The sequence below is a fragment of the Poromitra crassiceps genome (assembly GCF_964638095.1).
Source record: "Poromitra crassiceps genome assembly, chromosome: 6".
NCBI lineage: Eukaryota > Metazoa > Chordata > Actinopteri > Beryciformes > Melamphaidae > Poromitra > Poromitra crassiceps.
In genome coordinates, this window is record NC_139627.1 from 47,443,898 (window position 1) to 47,465,208 (window position 21,311).

The 21,311-nt window shown below is 44.5% G+C and overlaps 1 protein-coding gene across 1 annotated transcript; it reads left to right on the plus strand.

The window, feature by feature from the left end:
* Nucleotides 1-2,966: 2,966 nt before the first annotated feature.
* On the plus strand, nt 2,967-19,346 carry LOC310777938 (toll-like receptor 13; the record flags this gene model as incomplete). Its single annotated transcript, XM_083638278.1, has 5 exons — nt 2,967-2,986; nt 6,258-6,415; nt 12,327-13,040; nt 15,135-15,252; nt 19,115-19,346. 5 exons carry the CDS (start codon nt 2,967-2,969, stop codon nt 19,344-19,346), a joined length of 1,242 nt encoding a protein of 413 aa, XP_083494404.1.
* Nucleotides 19,347-21,311: the final 1,965 nt, after the last annotated feature.

Sequence of the window (21,311 nt, forward strand, 5' to 3'; positions counted from 1 at the left end):
CTCTCTCTCTCTCTCACTCTCTCTCTCTCACACACACACACACACACACACACACACACGGACGAGCTCACTCAGATAAACTCTCTTCCACTATCAATATTCTTCTATTCTCATGAAGATAGTCTCAACCTTCTCTCAGACTCTAAAGCAGAAAAACATGAGTCACTAATTTGCCTTTAAAAATGTTGGCTGCATCTTGTTTTCTGCATTCAGCTGATAAGACTCCGGGGAGGGGGGGGGGGTGAAGGGGGGAGGGGCTAGGGAGCGAGGTCATCCTGACAAATCAGACATGTTGCCAACCAACTTTCCATTCACACAAACCTGCATAACACTGTTATCCTGTGTTTTATAAGTCCAAAAATGGCTGATTTTCATGTTTTCAGTTAAAACGTTTTTTTTTTTTTTTTTTTTTAATTTATATAATATTTTCCAGTTAAAAGATTAGCCTACATGGCTCTCTATGGGTTGAGGAAATTTGGTAACACTTCACTGTATTTCAATGTCTATTAAACTATGTACATGTAGGCTAGTGTAATAGTCCGGATGAAAATCTTCCTAACACAATGCCTTTACACACCATTCAAATGACATTAATTAATACACAGGACAAGATGTTACTATCCCTTGTGCCAAAATCCGAGGAAAAACACATTAAAACAGTGTTGTTACTTAAGATTTTCATAGCTACACAGTAATATAGTATACTTACAGTACTTTTGCATAGGATATAATACATTGGAAATACATTGGAACAACACTCCAGATTTTCACGGGAGTCTCCATTTTGAACCCTTTCTCCTGCTGTGCTCACGACTGCTAACTTATCCTGTTAATCTCCCAATTTAGCAGTTTTAAAGCCAGAGTGAAGTGTCTGCTATCATATGAGACTAGATGGCCGACGGCATCCATTGGTACCAAGCATGCCATGCTGTCGGGAAGGGGGCTAAATAATGCTCCAAAGTTAGGCTAAGTTTTAGCGAGGGAAAAACTGTCATGGCCATTTTCAACTGGGTCCCTTGACCTCTCACCTCAAGATATCTGTATCAAAATTGGTCGTATGGATACTCACAACAAGTCTCCCCTTTACAGATTGGGTATATAAGGCCATTGCAGTCTTATTATTATATGTCTGTCTATTGTAATGTCTCATGCTGACACTATATTTATGTGCTAACAATTGCTGTACCGAAAGCAAATTCTGCCGACTTGTTGTGCAGTCCTTAATAAATGAATCTGAATCTGAATCCTCAAAACCCCATTGGATAAACTTAAAAAAGCATCATAATCAAGCTTTTTAGCTCCCGAAAAATTAGTATTTCGGAGATAGTGTACAAGGTTTTCACCTGAAAATGACAATAATCTGGAGGGGGTGGGGGGTTCTTGACATGAAAGGAATCCTAATCTTCTATAAAAGGAGTGGACCGCCCACGTTCCTTGGTTGGAGGAGAGGAGTAGCGTTAGAGAACAGGTAGAAGAACTGAATGAGTGCATGAGAGTGTAAGAGAAGGAAGTGACGGAACAAATCACCACATTGATCCTAGATTATCTCACGTCATCTAGAAACACAAACAAGCTGGGATCAGCCCAGAGAAAAACAGGGAATAAAGAGTTAATCCAACTGTTAAAGCCTACACACTCCCTGCAGAGAGAGGGAGGGGAGAGAGAGAGAGAGAGAGAGAGAGGAGAGGGGGAGAGGGAGAGAGAGAGGGAGAAGAGAGAGAGAGAGAGAGGGAGGGGAGAGACAGAGAGAGGGAGGGAGGGAGAGAGAGAGGGAGAGAGAGGGGGAGGGAGAGAGAGAGGGAGGGAGAGAGAGGGAGGGGGGGAGAGAGAGAGAGAGAGACAGAGAGGGAGGGAGAGAGAGAGGGAGGGGGGAGAGGAGGGAGAGAGAGAGGGGGGAGAGAGAGAGGGAGGGGAGAGAGAGGGAGGGAGGGGGGAGAGAGAGAGAGAGAGAGAGGGGGGAGAGGGAGGGAGGGGGAGAGAGAGGGAGAGAGAGAGTGAGGGAGAGAGAGAGGGAGGAGAGAGGGAGAGAGAGAGGGAGGGAGGGAGGGGGAGAGAGAGAGAGAGAGGGGGAGAGGGAGAGAGAGAGTGAGGGAGAGAGAGAGGGAGGGGAGAGAGAGAGAGTGAGGGAGAGAGAGAGGGAGGGAGAGAGAGCGGGGGAGAGAGAGAGAGAGAGAGAGAGAGGGAGAGAGAGGGAGAGAGAGGGGGGTAAAACCTCTGAACACAGGCCACAGACACACAGACAGCATTACATCTTGACATTTAACAATCTTTCCACAGGGGGAAATTGCACACATCAACATCATCACAGAGTAACATAAATGTGAAATGGTCAAACCCAAGGCCTCAATTGTGCCTATGTGGGAAAGTTGGGTGACAGCAGCATACAGTACATTACAGTCAAAACTCTTTTAAAACAGAAATGGCACATCATTATATTGAAGTGTAAACAGGCTCAAAATAGCCGATGGCGGCTGATTGGCCGAGAATTTGATGCCTGATCTTCATGTGTGTGACACCCCATCTTATGTACTGTAGGGTGAACCACTTCCTGACTGCAGGCATTTAGTCTGAACTGCCTTTGTGGGCCGAGACCTGAAGAGTCGGCAACTGTAACTCTAGAGGCAGTGCTTTTTCTAGATTGATCAACGTTTCAGACCCGTCTCTATTTCTCAAAAGCGACAAACCTTTTCTGACCACGGGGAATGTGTTGAGTCCCAAATTGTCATGGTCGATGAATAAAAGCGTAAAAACCAGCTATAACGAAATGTTGCATATTCAACAATAAATGGGAAGTAGTAACAGAAGTAGTAACAGCAGTTAAAAACAAACTTCACTTCTGCCATTCTATCCTCCTGGCTGTGTGTAGTCCTACTCCGCACTTCGGGCAGACCCAGCAGAGCGAGTTACCTAGTTAGGTAGCAACTAGTTAGCAAGCTAGCCTGGTGTCCAGATTAGAGTCAGGTAGGATGCGTCCTAGCCATCAAAGGTAACTTCCCTGACACCGTACAAACAACTGGCCGCACTAAAAATGAAGTATAGTAATGGTTTAATTACGTTATTGACTATTCTAAAAGAAAAGAAAGTGATGATGTTTGTTTTTTAGCGAACAGTTGTTTCACTTTTTTCTCTTGCAGGAGGATTTTGGGCAGCGCCATCTGCGTAAGTTGGGGTGATAGCTTCGTTCTTCTTCGTCGATTGGAAGGGTCGCAAGGTATTATGGGATATCCTAACCCACTGTGAGAGATGTAATCATACATGTACCTTGTAAAGTTATATGTTTAATTATACTGCATGTAGGCTATATTGTGTTACATATTGTGACCTGTTGTTTGACGTCAAGTGAAAGTACTCTGTTCCCTAACTGTTGTCCCTGAAACAGGAAAGCCATCTGTTTCATAACTGCTTTAAGATGAAGCGTATCGTTGGGGCTTCTGGCCTAGCATTGAACTTCCTCTTTGACTCATGTCACACAGGGATTGATTCCTTCATGACAAAAGTTCAGCAGACAGTCACACGTCTTTTCATCTCACTCTGATATTTATCACCTGTTGATTGTTATTATGCCCAAATAAGCTGTGCTTCCTGACCATTTTTCTCTGGCCATTTTTCCATAACACCCACCAAAGGTACCATAGTATGGTTCCTAGAGAATTTGCCAAAAATAGGTACCTAGAAAGGTTGCAAATACAGTGACCTTATGTATTAAACTGGTTTTCAGACTGCCTAATTACAACTTCCTACCTAGAAATGACACCTAGTACTATACTGTATATAGGCAGCTTTCAGACACAGAGTACATAGTGCTGAATAAAAGATGTAAAGAAAAGGCAATGAACCGGAAGAGGACAGGTGAAGCTTTCCGATGAGGCATGTGATATTTTAGACCAATCACAGGCAGTCACACAGTGAGGGTCGCTGTAGGGAAAATTTGACTGGACTAGTTCGGCTAACAAGCCTGTGCAGACTGCGACATCGCAAAGCCCGGGCGGTGCTTCGTATTGTGTGTGTGCAAACAGTGGCTGTTCTAACAACCTGCCGACATGTAGGCCTAATATACATCTTTATAGTATCTAATGTTGCAACTGGAATGAACCAGTTGCTTTAAGTGCTGATTCCCTCTCCTGCTTTACCTACACATAGCCTCCCATGTAGAAAGTGGCTGCTTTCCGCCATTTTCTGATTTTGTCTGATTTGTCAGCAATTTAGATCTAATCCCAAATCTAAAAATACGTGAGTTGGATGGGACGAGCTGCAGACCAGAATGCACCAGTGCCCCCCCCCCCTGTTTGTTTCCTCTTAACTCCAATTATCTATATGCTAGCAGCAGTTAGTTTCTCTCTCTCTCTCTCTCTCTCTCTCTCTCTCTCTCTCTCTCTCTCTCTCTCTCTCTCTCTCCCTCTTTCTCTCGCTGTTAATTCTGTGTCCTTTGGGGCTGGAGGCCATTGACTGGAGCTGAGAGTTAATGGCACAGATAAAGACCCCCTGTGGAGACGGAGGCCAGGGAGGATGAGAGAGAGAGAGAGAGAGAGAGAGAGAGAGAGGCTGTGCTGCATCCTGACTGAATTGAAACACATTGGAAACAGTGGAATAAGATACAACCTGTTAATGAATAGAGAGAGAGAGAGAGAGAGAGAGAGAGGGGATGAAAGAGAGAGAGAGAGAGAGAGAGAGCAAGGATGAATGAGAAAAAGAAGAGAAGCGGAAATTAGGCACGATGGTGGATGAGTGGAGGACCCGAGAAGTCGGTGGCCTTTTGATCGATTTGTGAAAGAGAAAATGTGAAACACTGTATGCATCCCAATCCAATAAGAGCTAATGAGATAGCATTTGAATGCCAAAGGGGCTGGGAGATAGGGGGGGGGGGGGATAGTGGTGCGCTGAGGTGAAGAGAGAGGGGGGGGGGGCAGGGAGATAGTGGTGCGCTGAGGTGAAGAGAGAAGGGGGGGGGGGGGCGGGGAGATAGTGGTGCGCTGAGGTGAAGAGTGTGTGTGTGTGTGGGGGGGGGGGGGGGCAAGCCTGAATGAGTGAGAGTGGATTCCCAGGGAGAGGGCTCCTGAAAGGGGGCCGACCCCCCATGGGTCAGCTCCATTTATTCAGCTCCTTCTCTCTTCTCTCTCCCTTTCTCTCCCCCTCTGCCGGCTTCCTCTCTCAATCAGATCCATTCTGCTCCTCCCAGCGCTAATCCACCAGACCCAGGCTGAGAATCACTCTCATTAGTGTGTGTGTGTGTGTGTGTGTGTGTGTGTGTGTGTGTGTGTGTGTGTGTGTGTGTGTGTGTGTGTGTGTGTGTGTGTGTATGTGTGTGTGTGTGTAGGTGTGTGTGTTCTACTGTAATTGTCAGCGAGCAAGAGGGAGAGATTCAATTTCAGATGTTTGTGCACAAACTAAAAAGAGACCGTGTAAATGCTCCTTCGACTTGGTTGTGATTTATTCTGACTGCATGCTTGCAGAAATACTGCTGCAATTTTGCTCCATACCTTGTTAAGGAAAATCACTTGTGCTACAGCGACACGTTTTTTTCTTCAGGTACAAGTGATGCTCAGGTAAACAGGTGTTTGAGAGTTATCTGAGTTTTGTGCTACAGTGAGGGATTGTGGGAAACGAGGGGGGACATATTAGGCGACCACGTCTCGGGTTTGGTTTAGCCTAGGAGTTGCCTCTCTGACCTCAGGACATACATTGCGTCGCTTCTATTTTGAAGGCTAAACATCAACATTTGTATATATTCACTAGCGTTCGGTACCGGAACTCTCATATTCGCCAGTACAACCATGAGTACAACAGCAGAGCAGCACTGCATGGGGGGGGTGTAAGTCCTGGGCGGAAGATTCGCGCCGTACAGGAAGCCTAAAAAAAGTGCCGCATGGCATTCATGGTGAGCGCATTAATGTTTTGGTTGTACCTGTGTTTACCCTTTTAGACCCAAACTGGCTGCTGTGAGAGGGATCAATTGGCTTGCACTGATCATCACATAATATTGTTTCAATGTGTGTGTGTGTGTGTGTGTGTGTGTGTGTGTGTGTGTGTGTGTGTGTGTGTGTGTGTGTGTGTGTGTGTGTGTGTGTGTGTGTGTGTGTGTGTGTGTGTGTGTGAGGATGGTGTTGCCAAGCTTAATAATGAAGTGAAACCACCAATGCTTTGGGGAAGTGTCCTGCATTTCAGCGTGACTTTAAACCACAAGACAGAGGTCCTCTCTGCTCAGTGGCTGACATGCCTACATGACTCACTCTAACGTGTCACTCCCCACGCGCTCGCAGCTCATTGGCTGTGGATCTGGATGGACAAACCCCATTTGGCATTCAGGAGCGTGATGCGCGAAAGCAGGCCGCTGGGTTTTCTGTCACAGAGCTAACTGGAGAGCAGAAGACCAGGAACAGAGACAGGCTGGGAGGAGAGACAGGTGAGGGGGACACAGGTAACCCAAAACCCTAAACCATCATTGTGATTGTGGAATAGAGTTCAGCTCCTGTTCCAGCTGACTTGAGTCTTAATGAGCTGAACTCAAGGCAGACGGAGAAGGGTCAGTGGTAAATAGGTCAAAGTGTGTGGGGTGGGGCTATACAGTAAAGCTATAGAATACACTGTACAGGTTTAGACGTGTTCTTTAATTGCAATTGACTAAATCATCTGTGATGTAAAGCCAAAGCACGAGTTATGTCCTCACACTAGAAACTAGTTTCTGATTTTGTGGATTTTTCACATTCAGAATCAGAATCAGAAAAACTTGAATGTTTTTTCCCCCAGAGGCAATTGTGACATGCTACAGTTGCAAAATATCAGCAGACCACCATATCTACATAATGCAGCAAACATCTACATTCTCAGAGACGACTGTTCCGTACAGTGAGAATCAATAAAATAGCATCCAATATTAGCTACAAAGGTTAAGTACCGTACGTGTCAAATTGCAACATGGTTTCATTGCACATCAGGGGTACATTCTCTAAGTTGGTTGGGTTTTGATGGGTGGGGTGAGTGAGCCACGGTTTTCCAATTGGCTGACTCAGAGAGGCCATTTACACCTGGCATTAACATGCGTTTTCTGCCATCAGATTGCAATCCGATTGTATTTTATCACTTCAGCCTGATTCCATTTACACCTGGCACTAACATGCGTTTTGTGTGAACAGATTGCAATCCGATTGCTCTCCAGCTCGAACGTCATCACGCGCGCGCCCCCTGAACGTGTGCATGCATGTTTGCATACATGCACAGGGAAATAGAGGTTATTGTTAAGCTCAAATGCACAGTGAACGTCCCCTTCACCTGGACAAAACGATGGCCGATCACGCAGCACTGCATCTATTTCTTTATAAAAAGGACACGTTGCTATCTGCCCCTGCCACTTTTCTTGTTCTTGTCCTTGGCCTGTCTGTAAGCCGTGTTTCCATTACCCTCAGAAATGCGCAAAATCTAAATATCGCAATACAAATCGGGTAATGTAAACACGTAAATTTAGAAAAACCTCCCAAATATTGCAAAAAGCTTTTGCGCTCTCATGAAGTAGTTTTTCAGACGTGTCGATATAGCAGTTTTCTCTGTAGGTTATTCTCCCATGGAGCTGTTTGACACTGGGTCCGAGACACACACACATACATACGTTTTCCGTGCATGTCATTGGCTGTAACCACCTGTGTTGCGTTCAGGTAACATCCTAAATTACAACGTTATACAATTGAGAGCATAATTTCTCTTTTATATCAACACTTCTCCTTTGGAAAAGGAGCGGAAAATGAAAGGAAAATGAGGGAGAAAGGGTTCGATAAGCCGTGGCAAAACCTCCGCAGCAAAACTTTGAAGCAACGCTACCTAGCAGAAAGAGAGTGTTGTGCAAAAGCGGAGCGGGGGGGGGGAATGAAAGAGAATTTTTAGCCGGTCCATCCATGGTGACAGGCTGCCTGTGTGTGTGCGCATTTGACACAGCGGCGAGATGAGGGCACACACCGGTGCGGTGTATTTCCGTATGGTAGTTGCTGAATGCGTTTTGAGAGGACGCATTGCATTTACACTTGTGTTAAATGTTGTCATAATGCGTCCCTGACCACCTCCGGAGGTGGTTTGGCCGATCAGATTGCAATCCTTCTTCAATGCGTTTTGGGGGTGTTTACACCTGTACTTTCAAGTGATAAAATACAATCGGATTGCAATCTGATGGCAGAAAACGCATGTTAATGCCAGGTGTAAATGGCCTCAGAGTGACTGGTGTTTTGAGTGAGGAGTTAAAGAGTTTGATGGCCACAGGCAGGAATGACTTCCTGTGTCGCTGTGTCTGTGGTGCATCATGGGTGGAATCAGTCTTGTTGCACTGAACGTGTTCCTGTGTTCGACCAGCACATCATGGAGTGGATAGGAGGCGTTGATGGATGGAGTCCATGATGGAACGTACTGTAGCCTGGACAACATTCTCCTCTCCGACACTGCTGTCAGAGAGCTCAGCTCCAGCCCCACGATGTCCCTTGCCTTGCGGATCAGTTTGCTAAGTGTGTTTGTGTCCGCCGCCCCACATGTGAAATTACATTCATTCTACCCATCTTCATCAGCGCTTTGTATTAAGTGCAAACAGTCTGATGGAACACTGGAACACTCATATGGTTTGGTTCTGCACCAGACTGCACGTTCTGGTCAGAGGTTTTTCATCGCTACTCAGATGTTTATGGACATGATATCTGTCCTAACCAGTGGGCATTTCAGCCTGCCTATTTTTGACGCCAATGCGGAAATTGCATTATTTCCAAATGGCCAGTGGGGGTCGCAGCTTGTGTAGCACTCCCAGGAACATCACCATTCAACTATATGGGAAACGAGACAACTTATCTCTCGGTCTATGTATTAAATAAACACTTTCCAAATTAGTGTATGGTCTGACAAAACAATTTCAAGTCTTTTTCATGCTCTAACGCGCTCCGTTTTCCAAATGATAGCCCCATTTCGAGGAAAATTGACGACAAACATCGGATAAAAAGAACAGTAATACTTCCGACCGGTAGAGGCAGCAATGTGCCGCAAGGCATCAGGTAGCAAGTATAGTTGAGCAAATTATCAGAAAATAGCGTTACTTTATGATATTTTAATAATGTTAGTAGACACACGTAACTATATAGATACCATACATCTAACGTCCATAACATGGCGGACCATTTAACGTTATTTATACCGTTAGATAAAGCCTTAAGCCTTCTCTGTATTCAGACCATTGGATTCAGCACAGAAACCGGACTACGTTATAAGGTTTTAAATAGAGTCACCTTATAAACAACTAGCCAACGCTGGGGATCCGTATGGAAACAGTGTTTCTCGAAATGGTTAAAAGTTAAATCAATTTGGTCATTCAGTGCCGTTTTACTGCAATGTAAAGTAAGTAGCGTTAGCGGCTACATTAGCCACAGTAGCTGACTACCCATAATGCATTACGGCGATAAGCGAGACAGAGCAAATTCGGAAACTCCCCCGGCAGCCGCTAGGGGCAGCCGCCCCTTCTCCTCGTACGATCCGTGTAGCATTAATCCATTCAACCAATCAAACGAAACAAACAATATCCGGAAGTGAGCTTCATTTTGCTGTGTCAAAGTCAATGAGCCATTATATATAGGTCAATGGTCCTAACCCAGAAACGGCACAATCTTGGCCCCCTCCAAAGTGGGCTAACCCCAACTTCAGCCCCGGCTAGCTGGCCCTGCTCTGGAGCAGACTGACTTTCCATCTAAACACAGCAGGGCTAAAAGTTGCCAGTGTGAAACCTGGCCAGAGTTGAGGCCAAGGAGACAATGTGAATCGCATAGCCCTGGTTTTAGGTTAACCTGGGTTAACAATGCGTGTGTGAAAAGGGGCTAAGTTATCCTGGGGCTATCTTAGCCCTACTCCTAGCCCAGGGTTTAGATAGCCCAGGCTAAGAGCATATAGTGAAAAGCCCTCATATATGTCCCATCAGGTGCAGTTAGGAAAAAAGCCACTGGGTTTGGGGAATGGACTCATCGCTCTGCTTCAACTGTGCGAGAGCCTGACGACGGCCGACCAAACCTTCTGACGTCAGAAATTCATCCTCGCGTCCGATGGCTGATCTGGAGCTGTTGATCATCCTCACTCCCCCCTGTAGCCCGCACTGCACCACAAACAATGCCAGGCGAAGCTGAAATTCAGTCTGACAATAGAGAAAGTTCTCTCTCTCTGTCTCATTTGGCTTGAAATGAACCACAATGCAGGAAATGAAGTGTTTGGCGCTCAACATTTCCTGGGGGACGGCCCCCAGCCACCTCAACTTTCCACCATTGTTCAAATCAAACCTACAGCCATGCCTCTCCCCTCTCATATGCATTGAATATAAATATAAAGTTACAATGACGAGAATTAGAAATCCAATAAACGAAAGTTAAATAGGAATAGCTTCAGACCTGTAGCGTCCTCCAGGGGAACATCTTGCTCCTCGCTATATCAGGCCACACTAGAGTAAACTCAACTGTAGACTAAGTGTTTTTTCTTCTTCTTTTCTATCGTCCTCAGGTCTGCAGTGACCAACAGTGTCATCAGCAGCTAATCTCCACTCAGCAGGATGGTCACACTGACAGGGACGGGACATCAGTCTACAGACTTTCTCTGGACTTTCCCTTTCCTCCTTCTGTCCTGTCTGCTTCATCTTAACCCCTTGCTGGCTTACTCACTGAAAAACTGCAATGCGGCTTTCTCTGACCAGCTGGACATTTCATGCAGGGACCGTGACCTCACTGCCATTCCTGATGACATTCCCACGAATGCAACATCACTAGATCTCGCATACAATTTCCTTTCAAATATCAACAGGACAGACTTAAGATATTTTTCAAAGCTCCAAGATGTAGATCTGAGCGACAATTTCATTTCACATATAGATGATGGAGCGTTTGCAGCCTTGGCAGAGTTGAGGAGGCTTAACATGGATGCAAATCAACTTACAAACCTGACAGACAAAATGTTTCAGGGGCTGTCCAGTTTAATAGAGCTATCACTGGCAGGGAACTGGATTGTATATATCGCTCCCTTGGTGTTTCAGTCGCTGCTGAGCTTAGAGAGAGTTTCACTGGCCGATAACAACCTACAGAAAATGGCTGAGGTTATGCCTCTCTTACAACTACCACGCTTGCATAAGTTCGAACTTCGCTGCAACAATTTCACCTCTTTTCAATCTAATGACCTGCACTCTAACTTCTCAGAGCTCAGAGTGTTGGACTTAAGTGTGAATCCACTGAAGAAGATCAGCATCACAAGAGGCATCTTTCCTTATCTTCACAGTATTGCTCTGTCCGAATTCACTGGAGACTTTGAGTGGGATGTACCAGACAAGTCTTTTCTAAGGAGCTTAACTGATTTGTACTTAGGAGGAATTGAAATTACTTTTGAGGTCTACAGAGAGGTGCTGCAGACCGCTGATTCAGTGGAAAATCTATCACTATGGAGTATACTGAACTTGACAGATAACGGTCTGTTAGACATCGCCTGCCAAAATCCTGCACTGAGAACTCTTGATCTGAGGATGAATAGCTTTGTCACTGTGGATGAGAAACTGCTGCAGTCTTGCACTCAGCTTACTGAGCTGGATTTAAGCGACACTGATCTGACTGATCTGTCTAAAGATTCACTTAGATCACTGACGCAGCTCAGGCGTCTGGTCGTCGCCAGTAACAGCCTGTCTAAAGTGCCTCTTGCCATCAGAGGTCTTTCCACACTTGAAATCCTAGATCTGAGTGACAATGTTATCAATGACCTACGTTGTTCCGACTTCCTGAATCTGACAGGATTGACAGAACTTAATCTCACCCACAATCATATTTCAGACCTCAAAGGATGTGTTTTTCAAAATTTGAATAGTTTGAAAGTCTTAAATATTGGAGAAAACAAAATTGTTACCTTCAAACTCAACATACCGAAACTAGAAGTTTTGAATTTACATGGGAATGTACAATTGGCAATCACAAAAGGAGATTTTAGAAATTTGTCTTCCCTCAAGTCTTTGCATTTAGGCATTTATTCGGGTCTGGATGTGGGGGCATTAGAAGGACTGGGTGATCTCAGGACTCTCAATCTGTCACTAAATGCTAACACTTTATTGAGACCAGAATTATTCACAGGACTGCAACACTTAGAAAATCTAACAGTTAATTTCCCTTCAGACCCAGACATCAGAAGTTCTCATGTGAACAATGAACCACCTTTCACACGTTTACCTTCCTTGAAGAAGTTAATCATCAAAGTTTATAAGGGTCAATTGCCTTACATCGCACCATTTCTTCTCAATGGTCTGAAGTCTTTAGAGTACTTTGCAGCTGAGAATGTCTTCATACATTCACCACACCCAGACACATTTAAAGACACTCCTCATCTGAAGACTCTTGTGGTCAGCCACAGTGATCTGTCAGATGTTAACCCTGAACTGTTTCAGCCAATCCAAAACCTGGAGGCTCTGGATCTTTCCAACACTAATCTCAAATCATTGGATTTCCTGGCCCAGGCAAACCTGAGTAAACTCACCTGGTTGAAAGTGAGTCAGAATGAACTGACAGTGATCAGTGAGAATGTCTTCCATTCGCTCCCTGCCCTAACATATCTGGACCTGCTTGATAACCCTTTCAGTTGTGACTGCTCTAATTCTGGCTTTAATCAGTGGGTGCAGAGCAACAATCAAACACAGGTTGTTAATGGCCACCAGTACACTTGTGCCTACCCTCTTAGTAAAAAGGGAACCATGTTTCTAGACTTTGACATCAACTCCTGTTGGATGGACGCTAGCTTCCTCTGCTTCATTTGCAGCCTGTGTGTGATTGTGCAAACTCTGCTCACATCCTTTATCTACCACTTTCTGAGGTTGCACCTAGCCTACACCTACTACCTCTTCCTGGCTTTCCTTTATGACACCAGGAGGAGGAGGAGGAAGGATGAAGCTCCTCTCCGCTATGATGCCTTCATCTCCTACAACATTCACGACGAGGCCTGGGTTCTCAGAGAGATGCTTCCAGTGCTGGAAGGAGAGCAGGGCTGGAGACTCTGTCTGCACCACAGAGACTTCCAACCAGGTAGAGAGACTGTCTGTGTGTCGATATATTGGTTTGCTGATATTGTCTGTCATAAGAAACAGATATGGGCCAGTCAGTTTTGCCCATCACCAATATCATGAAGGGTTAGTCTGTAAAACCTGCAATAAAACCTGCCTAACTTACCTTAAAGCCCCTGGCAATGCAATTCCGAGATGTTTTTGTAAATATGTAATTTGTGGTCTTGAATGCATATAAAAATGATATACAAAATAGAGTGCGCAATCTTTCAAAAGTGTGATGAGAAATTATTTGAGCAGCCATATTGGCTGTTTTTGAGCTCTGTTTTATAATAGTTGTGTGAAGTCCCATGGTCTAAATGATTTTCAAAGACCGCTACTTATGATGTCACTTCCTCCATTATAACAAGGCAGAACACTGCCTTCTATAGCCTTCTGGTGATAATATGTTCATGGATTCCAAGGAATTAGCGAGGCCACGCACACATTATCCTTATATCAGAATCAGAATTGTTTTATTCACCAAGGTATGTTTTCACATACTAGGAAATTGTCTTGGTGTGATTGATACTCATGTAATATTGATAAGAAGTCAAGTCAAGTTTATTTGTATAGCCCTAACTCACAAGCATGTCTCCAAGGGCTTTACAGAGAATATGTCTAGCTAAATCTAGCTGAGCACAACAATAACAGTAATGACATGATTGAACAATCTTATATTAGAGAGAGACAGGGAGGGGAGATGGGGGAAGGGGAGAAAGGGGGAGAGAATGGGGGGGGGAATGAGAGAGCAGGGGAAGAGATGTTTTATGTGAAGCTTTTAGCACAAGTTCAGGCAGGCCAACGTATAGTCAAACTCTGCTCTAACTCTCCGCTGCAGCTGATCTCAAATCAGCCTGCGGCTTCTCAGATCACTGATTACCAAACTACTAATCCAGCCCACATCAGCTGTTCACCTTCAATTGGCTAACCTCAAACAGGGCGCGTTATTTAAAGCTGCTTCAGTCTGTCTGTCATTGCTGCTTCACATACAGCGTACATGGCTCTACGTTGTTCTCAAGCACTGCCCGCCTGCGGTTAGTTCATTCCTACCTGTGAATTTATAGAAGTATTATTTTTACCCGTTACACAAGCTTTTTGCAGGTAACCCGCAGGTACCTGACCCGTTGCAGGTCCAGGTGCTGTTGTATGGAGTGGAATGCCATGTTGACTGCATTGTCTGCAGACCTGTTGGCTCTCTAGGCGAGCTGCAGTGGGTCTATGAGTGGATCAGTGATGGGTTTGAGGTGGGCTAGCATGAGGCGTTCAAAGGTCTTCATAACCACAGAGGTCAGGGGTACTGGTCTGTATTCATTAAGACATGTGACCCTCTGCTTTTTGAATGACAGTGGATGTTTTGAAGCAGGCAGGTACCTTGCATATACATGTTAACTGTCCTGTTGGGTCATGCAGTCCCCACATATATGGAATATGTACTGTATGTAAAGCTTCTGGCATACTCTTCGCGCATGCGCTGGAGGCGGGGCTCCGAGGAGGGCGCGCGCACTCTGCGCGGGCCAAAACAGAACATACTCAGTGCGCAGCTCCAGGCTCCAGGCAGTCTGAATGAAATTGAATGTAACGTTCCCAATTCTATGTATTAAATTATAAAAAACGACCCTCAACATTTGGGAAGGCTAAGCCACACAACTAGTTCGTTATAATCGAACGCCATGCTTCAAAGGCAACTTTACGACGGTGAGGACTCAATCACAGCAGATATCCACTGATAGCCTACCACGGAGATCTCACAGGCACAGGCAGCAAAACCCGACGCGCTGATAGAAAAATCTCCATGGACGCGCCGCGCTGCGCTCAGGCCTCGCCCCCCGACACGCCCCGTGCGATGACGTCATAATCGCCGTGCGCCCTATGCGCTTGGCTGGGCGCGAAGAGTATGCCAGAAGCTTAAGGGTGGAGAGGTCAGAGCCACTGTGCCCAGACAATATTGCTGTGACCTCAGATTAATCGTCAGAGCAAAGTAAAGATAAGACAGATCAGAGCTAAGAAGAGAGGTAGAAGGGATTATTAAATCTTCATTCAGTAGAAATCTGTGATTTTCCCGTTGCTTCCCCAGGTAAGCCCATCATCGAGAACATTACAGAGGCCATCTACGGCAGCAGGAAGACCATCTGTGTGATCAGCCGTCGCTACCTGGAGAGCGAGTGGTGCTCCAGGGAGATCCAGATGGCCAGGTGGGGGCGCCCACTCTCTGTTCTCACATACAGCAGCACTTCTTGCTCCATCTCTCCACTTCCCCGAGCTGCTCAGTCCTCTTAGAGGAATAGTTCACCCAAAAAATAACATTGGGTCATTATCTACTCATTCTCATGAACTCGGGTGAGTGATTTTGATGGACACTACTTAGCTGGGGTTCTCCAGGCTTGCTCCTGGATGAGCTTCTTCCAGTCAAAAACAACAATAATTGTTGATAAAAATTACTTCATCTCCTCACGAGATGGAGGTTGTGCACTATCGCTCACAAAAACCTAGCTATGGTGGCTATGAGGTTTGGTAATGCAGAAGTCCATCCAATGATGATTGGCTCAGATTTTCATGAAATAATGGATCAAATTGTGTTTTTGTTTTCATGAATCATAGAGTGATCTTGACTTTGATTATACTCAACTTTATGGAGTAGTTTTATGGACATTTATTGCCTTTTTTTGAAGCAGAATGTCCAGCAGAGTTCCCATTCACTGGAAGAAGCTCCTCCGGCAGTGAGCCTTGTAACGACGCAATATGTAATAACTGCACATTATGTAATAAAATGGCAAAATGTAATAACATCTCACTTTCAATATGTAATAACGACGCATTATGTAATAAAATGCGCAATAGGTAATAAATCGCCTCAACGCAATGTGTAATAGCGTTTGACGCATTTTGTAATAAATGTATTACATATTGCGCAGATTATTACATATTGCGGGGGTTGCACTTTCTTCTGGTTGAAATGTAATAAGTGACGCATTATGTAACAAAATTACAAAATGCACTGACTTTGTCATGGGGGGGGGGAGTAGGCTAATAAATACATTATGTGTCAAAACCAGTCAAGCAACTATAGTTGTTCAGCTGATGACAAACTGAATCTAGTGCATCAGTCCGTAAAACCCGACTTGCATTTCAGTTCTGGCCTTTACAAGTGATAGAAGCGTGGTTGACATACAGTAGCCGCATTTACTGCCTTAATCCATAGATTACAGAGCCATTTAAACATAGGAAATCCATTTTAGAGTTGAGGATTGCAGAGACGTTTATGAATTGTCGCATGGGTTTTTTGGCTGCCCAATTCTGTTCTTCGGCCTCTCCGCACCGCCCCCATGCCCCATGCAAATAAGTGATCAGGTTGTCTGGAATGTCCCCATTCTCTGGGATGGAGTTGTAGAGATTGTACAACTCCACCCCAGAGAATGGGGACATTTTGAAGCAATTCCTTTCCATTGAATGAGGTGATTCATAGTAGATCAGGTGGCTCATATGTGGGTGCAGCTCTCGCTCTCTCTCTCTCTCTCTCTCATTGACGTCACTGCAAATTTCACTTCTCCGTGGTTTCCATTCTGTGGATTGCTACAATTGAGAAAAAAATACCCTAGAATTAGGGCCGAAAGTTAAATTCACCACGAAAAGCAGACTGTTTGAACCAAAGTGATGATCCGTTCAATTTCAGCACCATGGACAGCAGGGATTCCGCCGGCCAATGCAACTGGTTCCAAAATTCCGGGCTTATAGAATATTTACCAACCCAGTCAAAATGCAGCTATTGAAAAAAGATCGAATTAATAATTTTTAACTATCTGGGACCCGTTTTTAGTCTACCTCAACGAGGCTAGGGGTGATGAGTGACTCACCCGGCTGGCTTCCCATAGACCCCTTGAGTGAGATCCCAGGTATATCGTTTACAAGAACATAAGAACCTTAGGTGGCTGGCGGCACGACTTTGTAATGTTGATTATATTTTTTGTTTTGTTTTTGTTTTGTTTTTCCTTTCTTTCCCCTGTGTCTGAGCCTGTTTGTCTGTTTTGTCTTGTTTGTGTTCTATAAAAATTTAAAATGTGAAAATAAAATATTAAAATAATAATAATAATAATAGGCTAATAATAATAATAATAATATTTAAACAGCAATAAAACTTTTAACTTTTAAACATTTTCAGTGGGCCCTTCTGAGTCTTTTAAAAGTCACAACTTACTGTCAAATTGCTGAAATTTCCCCTGTCCTATCCATAAACAAAATTTGTCACGTATTCAGCCAAGTGATACAGTAGACAGTGACGCTTTACAGACACGCTTCAGATGTTCCAGCACCGAGGACAGCGCAAGGCGCTCTATGCATCGATTGATGTACATTTCAGCACCTATGCGATGCACAGCGACAGGCTGTCACAGACGATGGTCTGCCCATGTCACACACACCCTGTTGCAAAGCTCGATTAAAATATAAAAACAAATCTCTAAATCGAAATCCTGCTTTGCAGACAGGCTAAACATTTTTATTCACATGCCTTTCAACATGTTGCCTTTGCCAGAGCCATTCGTTCAGGTGTCTCCTCATAGACGCATGGTCAATGGGTCAGCATGGCCGGGGGGAATCCTAACACTGATAGACAATGATGGCAGATGATGATGGTACCACTGAAATATTCTTACCGACGGTGTAAAGCAGCTACGTGGTTTCGCGTTTTACTGATTTTCATGAAAATTGGTGGAAGGGTGTAGCATGAGCCAAACGCATGAGAAACGCATAGCCTATTGAGGAGCGGCAGGAGCCCATTCTCCAATAGTTTTGATTTAGTCTGAAAATCTAAAGATATCCTCTTCAGCCAAAGTCCATCTGCAACATCATGATCAAACAAAATAGAATTAAAAGTAATTTTAAATGAACAAAAAACCATAACATGTTGCTGGCTGGCAGCAGTTAAATGTCTAAAATTTAAATGCTTGCCGATTTAAATCAAATGTGCATGTCTGCAATCCTCAATTCCATCCTCAAAGTAGAGCGGGCGGGGGGAGCGTGGGGGCGGTGGGGAGGAGTGGGGCGCGGTGCGGAGGAGAGGCCGAAGAACAGAATTGGGCAGCCAAAATACCCGTGCGTAATATCAGACAATTCATAAACGTCTCTGCAATCCTCAACTCTTAATGGATTTCCTATGTTTAAATGGCCTGCAACCACGCTTCTATCACTTGTAAAGGCCAGAACTGAAATGCAAGTCGGGTTTTACCGGACTGATGCACTAGATTCAGTTTGTCATCAGCTGAACAACTATAGATATGCTTGACTGGTTTTGACACGTAATATATTTATTAGCCTACTCCCCCCCCCCCCATGACAAAGTCAGTGCATTTTGTAATTTTGTTAGGCTACATAATGCATCACTTATTACATTTTCAACCAGAAAAAAGTGCCACCCCCGCAATATGTAGTAATAATCTGCGCAATATGTAATACATTTATTACAAAATGCGTCAAACGCTATTACATAATATTGCGTTGAGGCGATTTATTACATATTCCGCATTTTATTACATAATGCGTCGTTATTACATATTGAAAGTGAGATGTTATTACATTTTGCCATTTTATTACATAATGCATCGTTATTACATATTGAAAGTGAGATGTTATTACATTTTGCCATTTTATTACATAATGTGCAGTTATTACATATTGAAAGTGAGATGTTATTACATTTTGCCATTTTATTACATAATGTGCAGTTATTACATATCGCGTCGTTACAAGCCTGCAGAACTCTGATTTAGTACTGGCACGAGTCATTGATGATCTCTCTTTTTTTTAGGGAGGGGGGGGGGGGGGGTCAACTATTCCTTTAAAGCCCATGGCACACCAATCAAAGCTCCAGACACAGACACAGATATTTGTTTGGTGTGCCATGGGTGTCTGTCCTTGTTTGGTCAGATTCCAGATGTTCAATCCGTGTTTGTCTCTGTTTAGCCCATGGCACACCTATCAACATTATCCAACAATAATGTTTGATTGGTGTGCCATGGGCCTTACTCTCCTAACCGTACATCCTGTACCGTGTGTTTGTAGCTTCCGTCTGCTTGATGAGCAGAAGGACGTGTTGATCTTGGTGTTTCTGGAGGAGATCCCGGCCTGGAGGCTGTCTCCCTGTTACCGCATGAGGAAGCTTCTGAAGAGACGCTCCTACCTGAGCTGGGCCCGGGCCGGTCAGCACCAAGGACTCTTCTGGCAGAACGTAGGGCGAGCGCTGGAGACGGGGGATGGTCCCGACGAGTCCAAAAACCTCCTTTCTGGACTGTGAATAAGGCTCATGAAATGAGGCACAAACACACCAGAATATAGACATTTCCAAACATGAAGTCTGGACTACGCCCGTTAAATCAGGTCCAGGTATTTGTCAGAGTTACCCTTCCAGGGGTTGTTGTTTCTAAACATGAGGAAAATGTTCCAGTGTAGACTAGAGACTGGGGGGGACCACAAATGGACTGCTAGTGAACTCTAGTGCCCTACAAAACCTAACCGCAGTAGCTATGCTAACAATGAAACTAGGAAGAGTGGCTTTAATGTTTTTTTTACTGTCCAGCCAAATGTGTTATATGCACGTTCATGCCAGCAGCGCTGTTGTAAAAAAAGGATAGCCTCGCTCCCGCCTTCAATATATGGGCCCCTATCGTTGCATCGGCGCAGTTTCTAGGCCGAGCGGCAGGCGCAGATCAAAGCAGTGGGCGTGGAAAGGCGCACTTGATATCGTTGTGCTGGCGCTAGATGCAGCCCAAAGCATTACAACCACGCCTTTTAGGCGTAAAATTATGCACCGTCATGCTCATTGGATAAGTGCAATAAACGAATCGCACGCTTGCCTTTTTAGCTCCAATTCCAGTGATCCCGCAAAACCAGACGAAAGCCAAACGCTCTGCCCCCCCCCCCCCCTCCCTTCATCCAGCCTGTCTGTCTGCATTATACGCTATTATTCCATATTATTATGCTTCTCAAACCAATCTAACTGCAGTTTCAATACTGCAAGCATGTAAATACGCTACACTATAGCAAGATCAAAGTGAAAATAATGTTCTATGCATCAGCTAGAAAAATATAGCCTATTAGATTGGTGAAAGTTTGTCCAGAAAGATATCATTTTCTCTCGCCTGCTGCAGGAAGGATGATGCACATAAATATACCCTACATTATGTCAAGTCATTGCATAAATGTGTTTTTATTGTAAAACTAAATGTGAAATAGGGCCAAGTTATTGGACGGACATCACAGTATAGCAGATGCCATTAGAAGCGTGTTCCGAAGCGCGTTCCGCTGTTACTTCTCTAAATCACGTTAACTCGACAAGGGGTATATATATGCCCAGGAGGACATATATGTTTCACATAGGGTGGTGTTTTCATTTCGAGGTTTTATTTGGTCCAATATTGAAATGTTGACAATGGCAGGCTGTGTTACCATTACACATTAATTTAGAACTACCTTTTATATCTATTTTGGCTCATTTGGTGGCTATTTAGTAGCGAAATGAAGAAACACAATGCATGCTGGGAACTCAGAGAGAGAGAGAGAGAAGGGTGACAGAGAAGAAGCAGTGAAGGCAAAGAATAGGCCTGCTTTTGAAAAGCGCAAAGCGCTAAATGTAGGCCAGCTCCCAAGATATGACTAGGCTGGTATTTAGCGCCGACACGCCCACTTTGGGACTGCGCCACGCCCATTCGGCCTAAAGCGCATTTGGCAGCCTAAAGCCTATTGCTATCTTGCCGAAACAGGCGCAAGGCACGTTTTTTTGCGGTTAAGGCCCGTAATAGCGCCGATGGCCTGTGGGAGAATAGAGCCCATGATCTTTGTCTGGTCAAATGCTGGTGGGCTTTATAGAAAGAGCATGACTCGAACTGGTTGACAGTTACTGTATATCAAACTGGTCATTCAGTGGTTTTTTACTGCCATGTAACTAACGTAGCTCACAGCTAACAGCTAGCTAATTCCAGAGGCGATGATATCCCATTGTCTCTGCTAATGTAACTCCATACAGTAATGTATTCTCAATATCATACGTCAGTCGTTAGACAACCATAATGTCTGACATCACCATCACCCATTTTTACCAACATCTTATTTTTAGGACTTTTAGGTCATTTTTCAAGGAAATACACAGACGAACACTGTGGCTAATAAGCAGAACAGGGAAAAACCATGCATCTACACATGACATATCTTTAAAATGACAAAATACACTGGAAGGCTTCAAGTATTTTTTATGGCTAAAAAT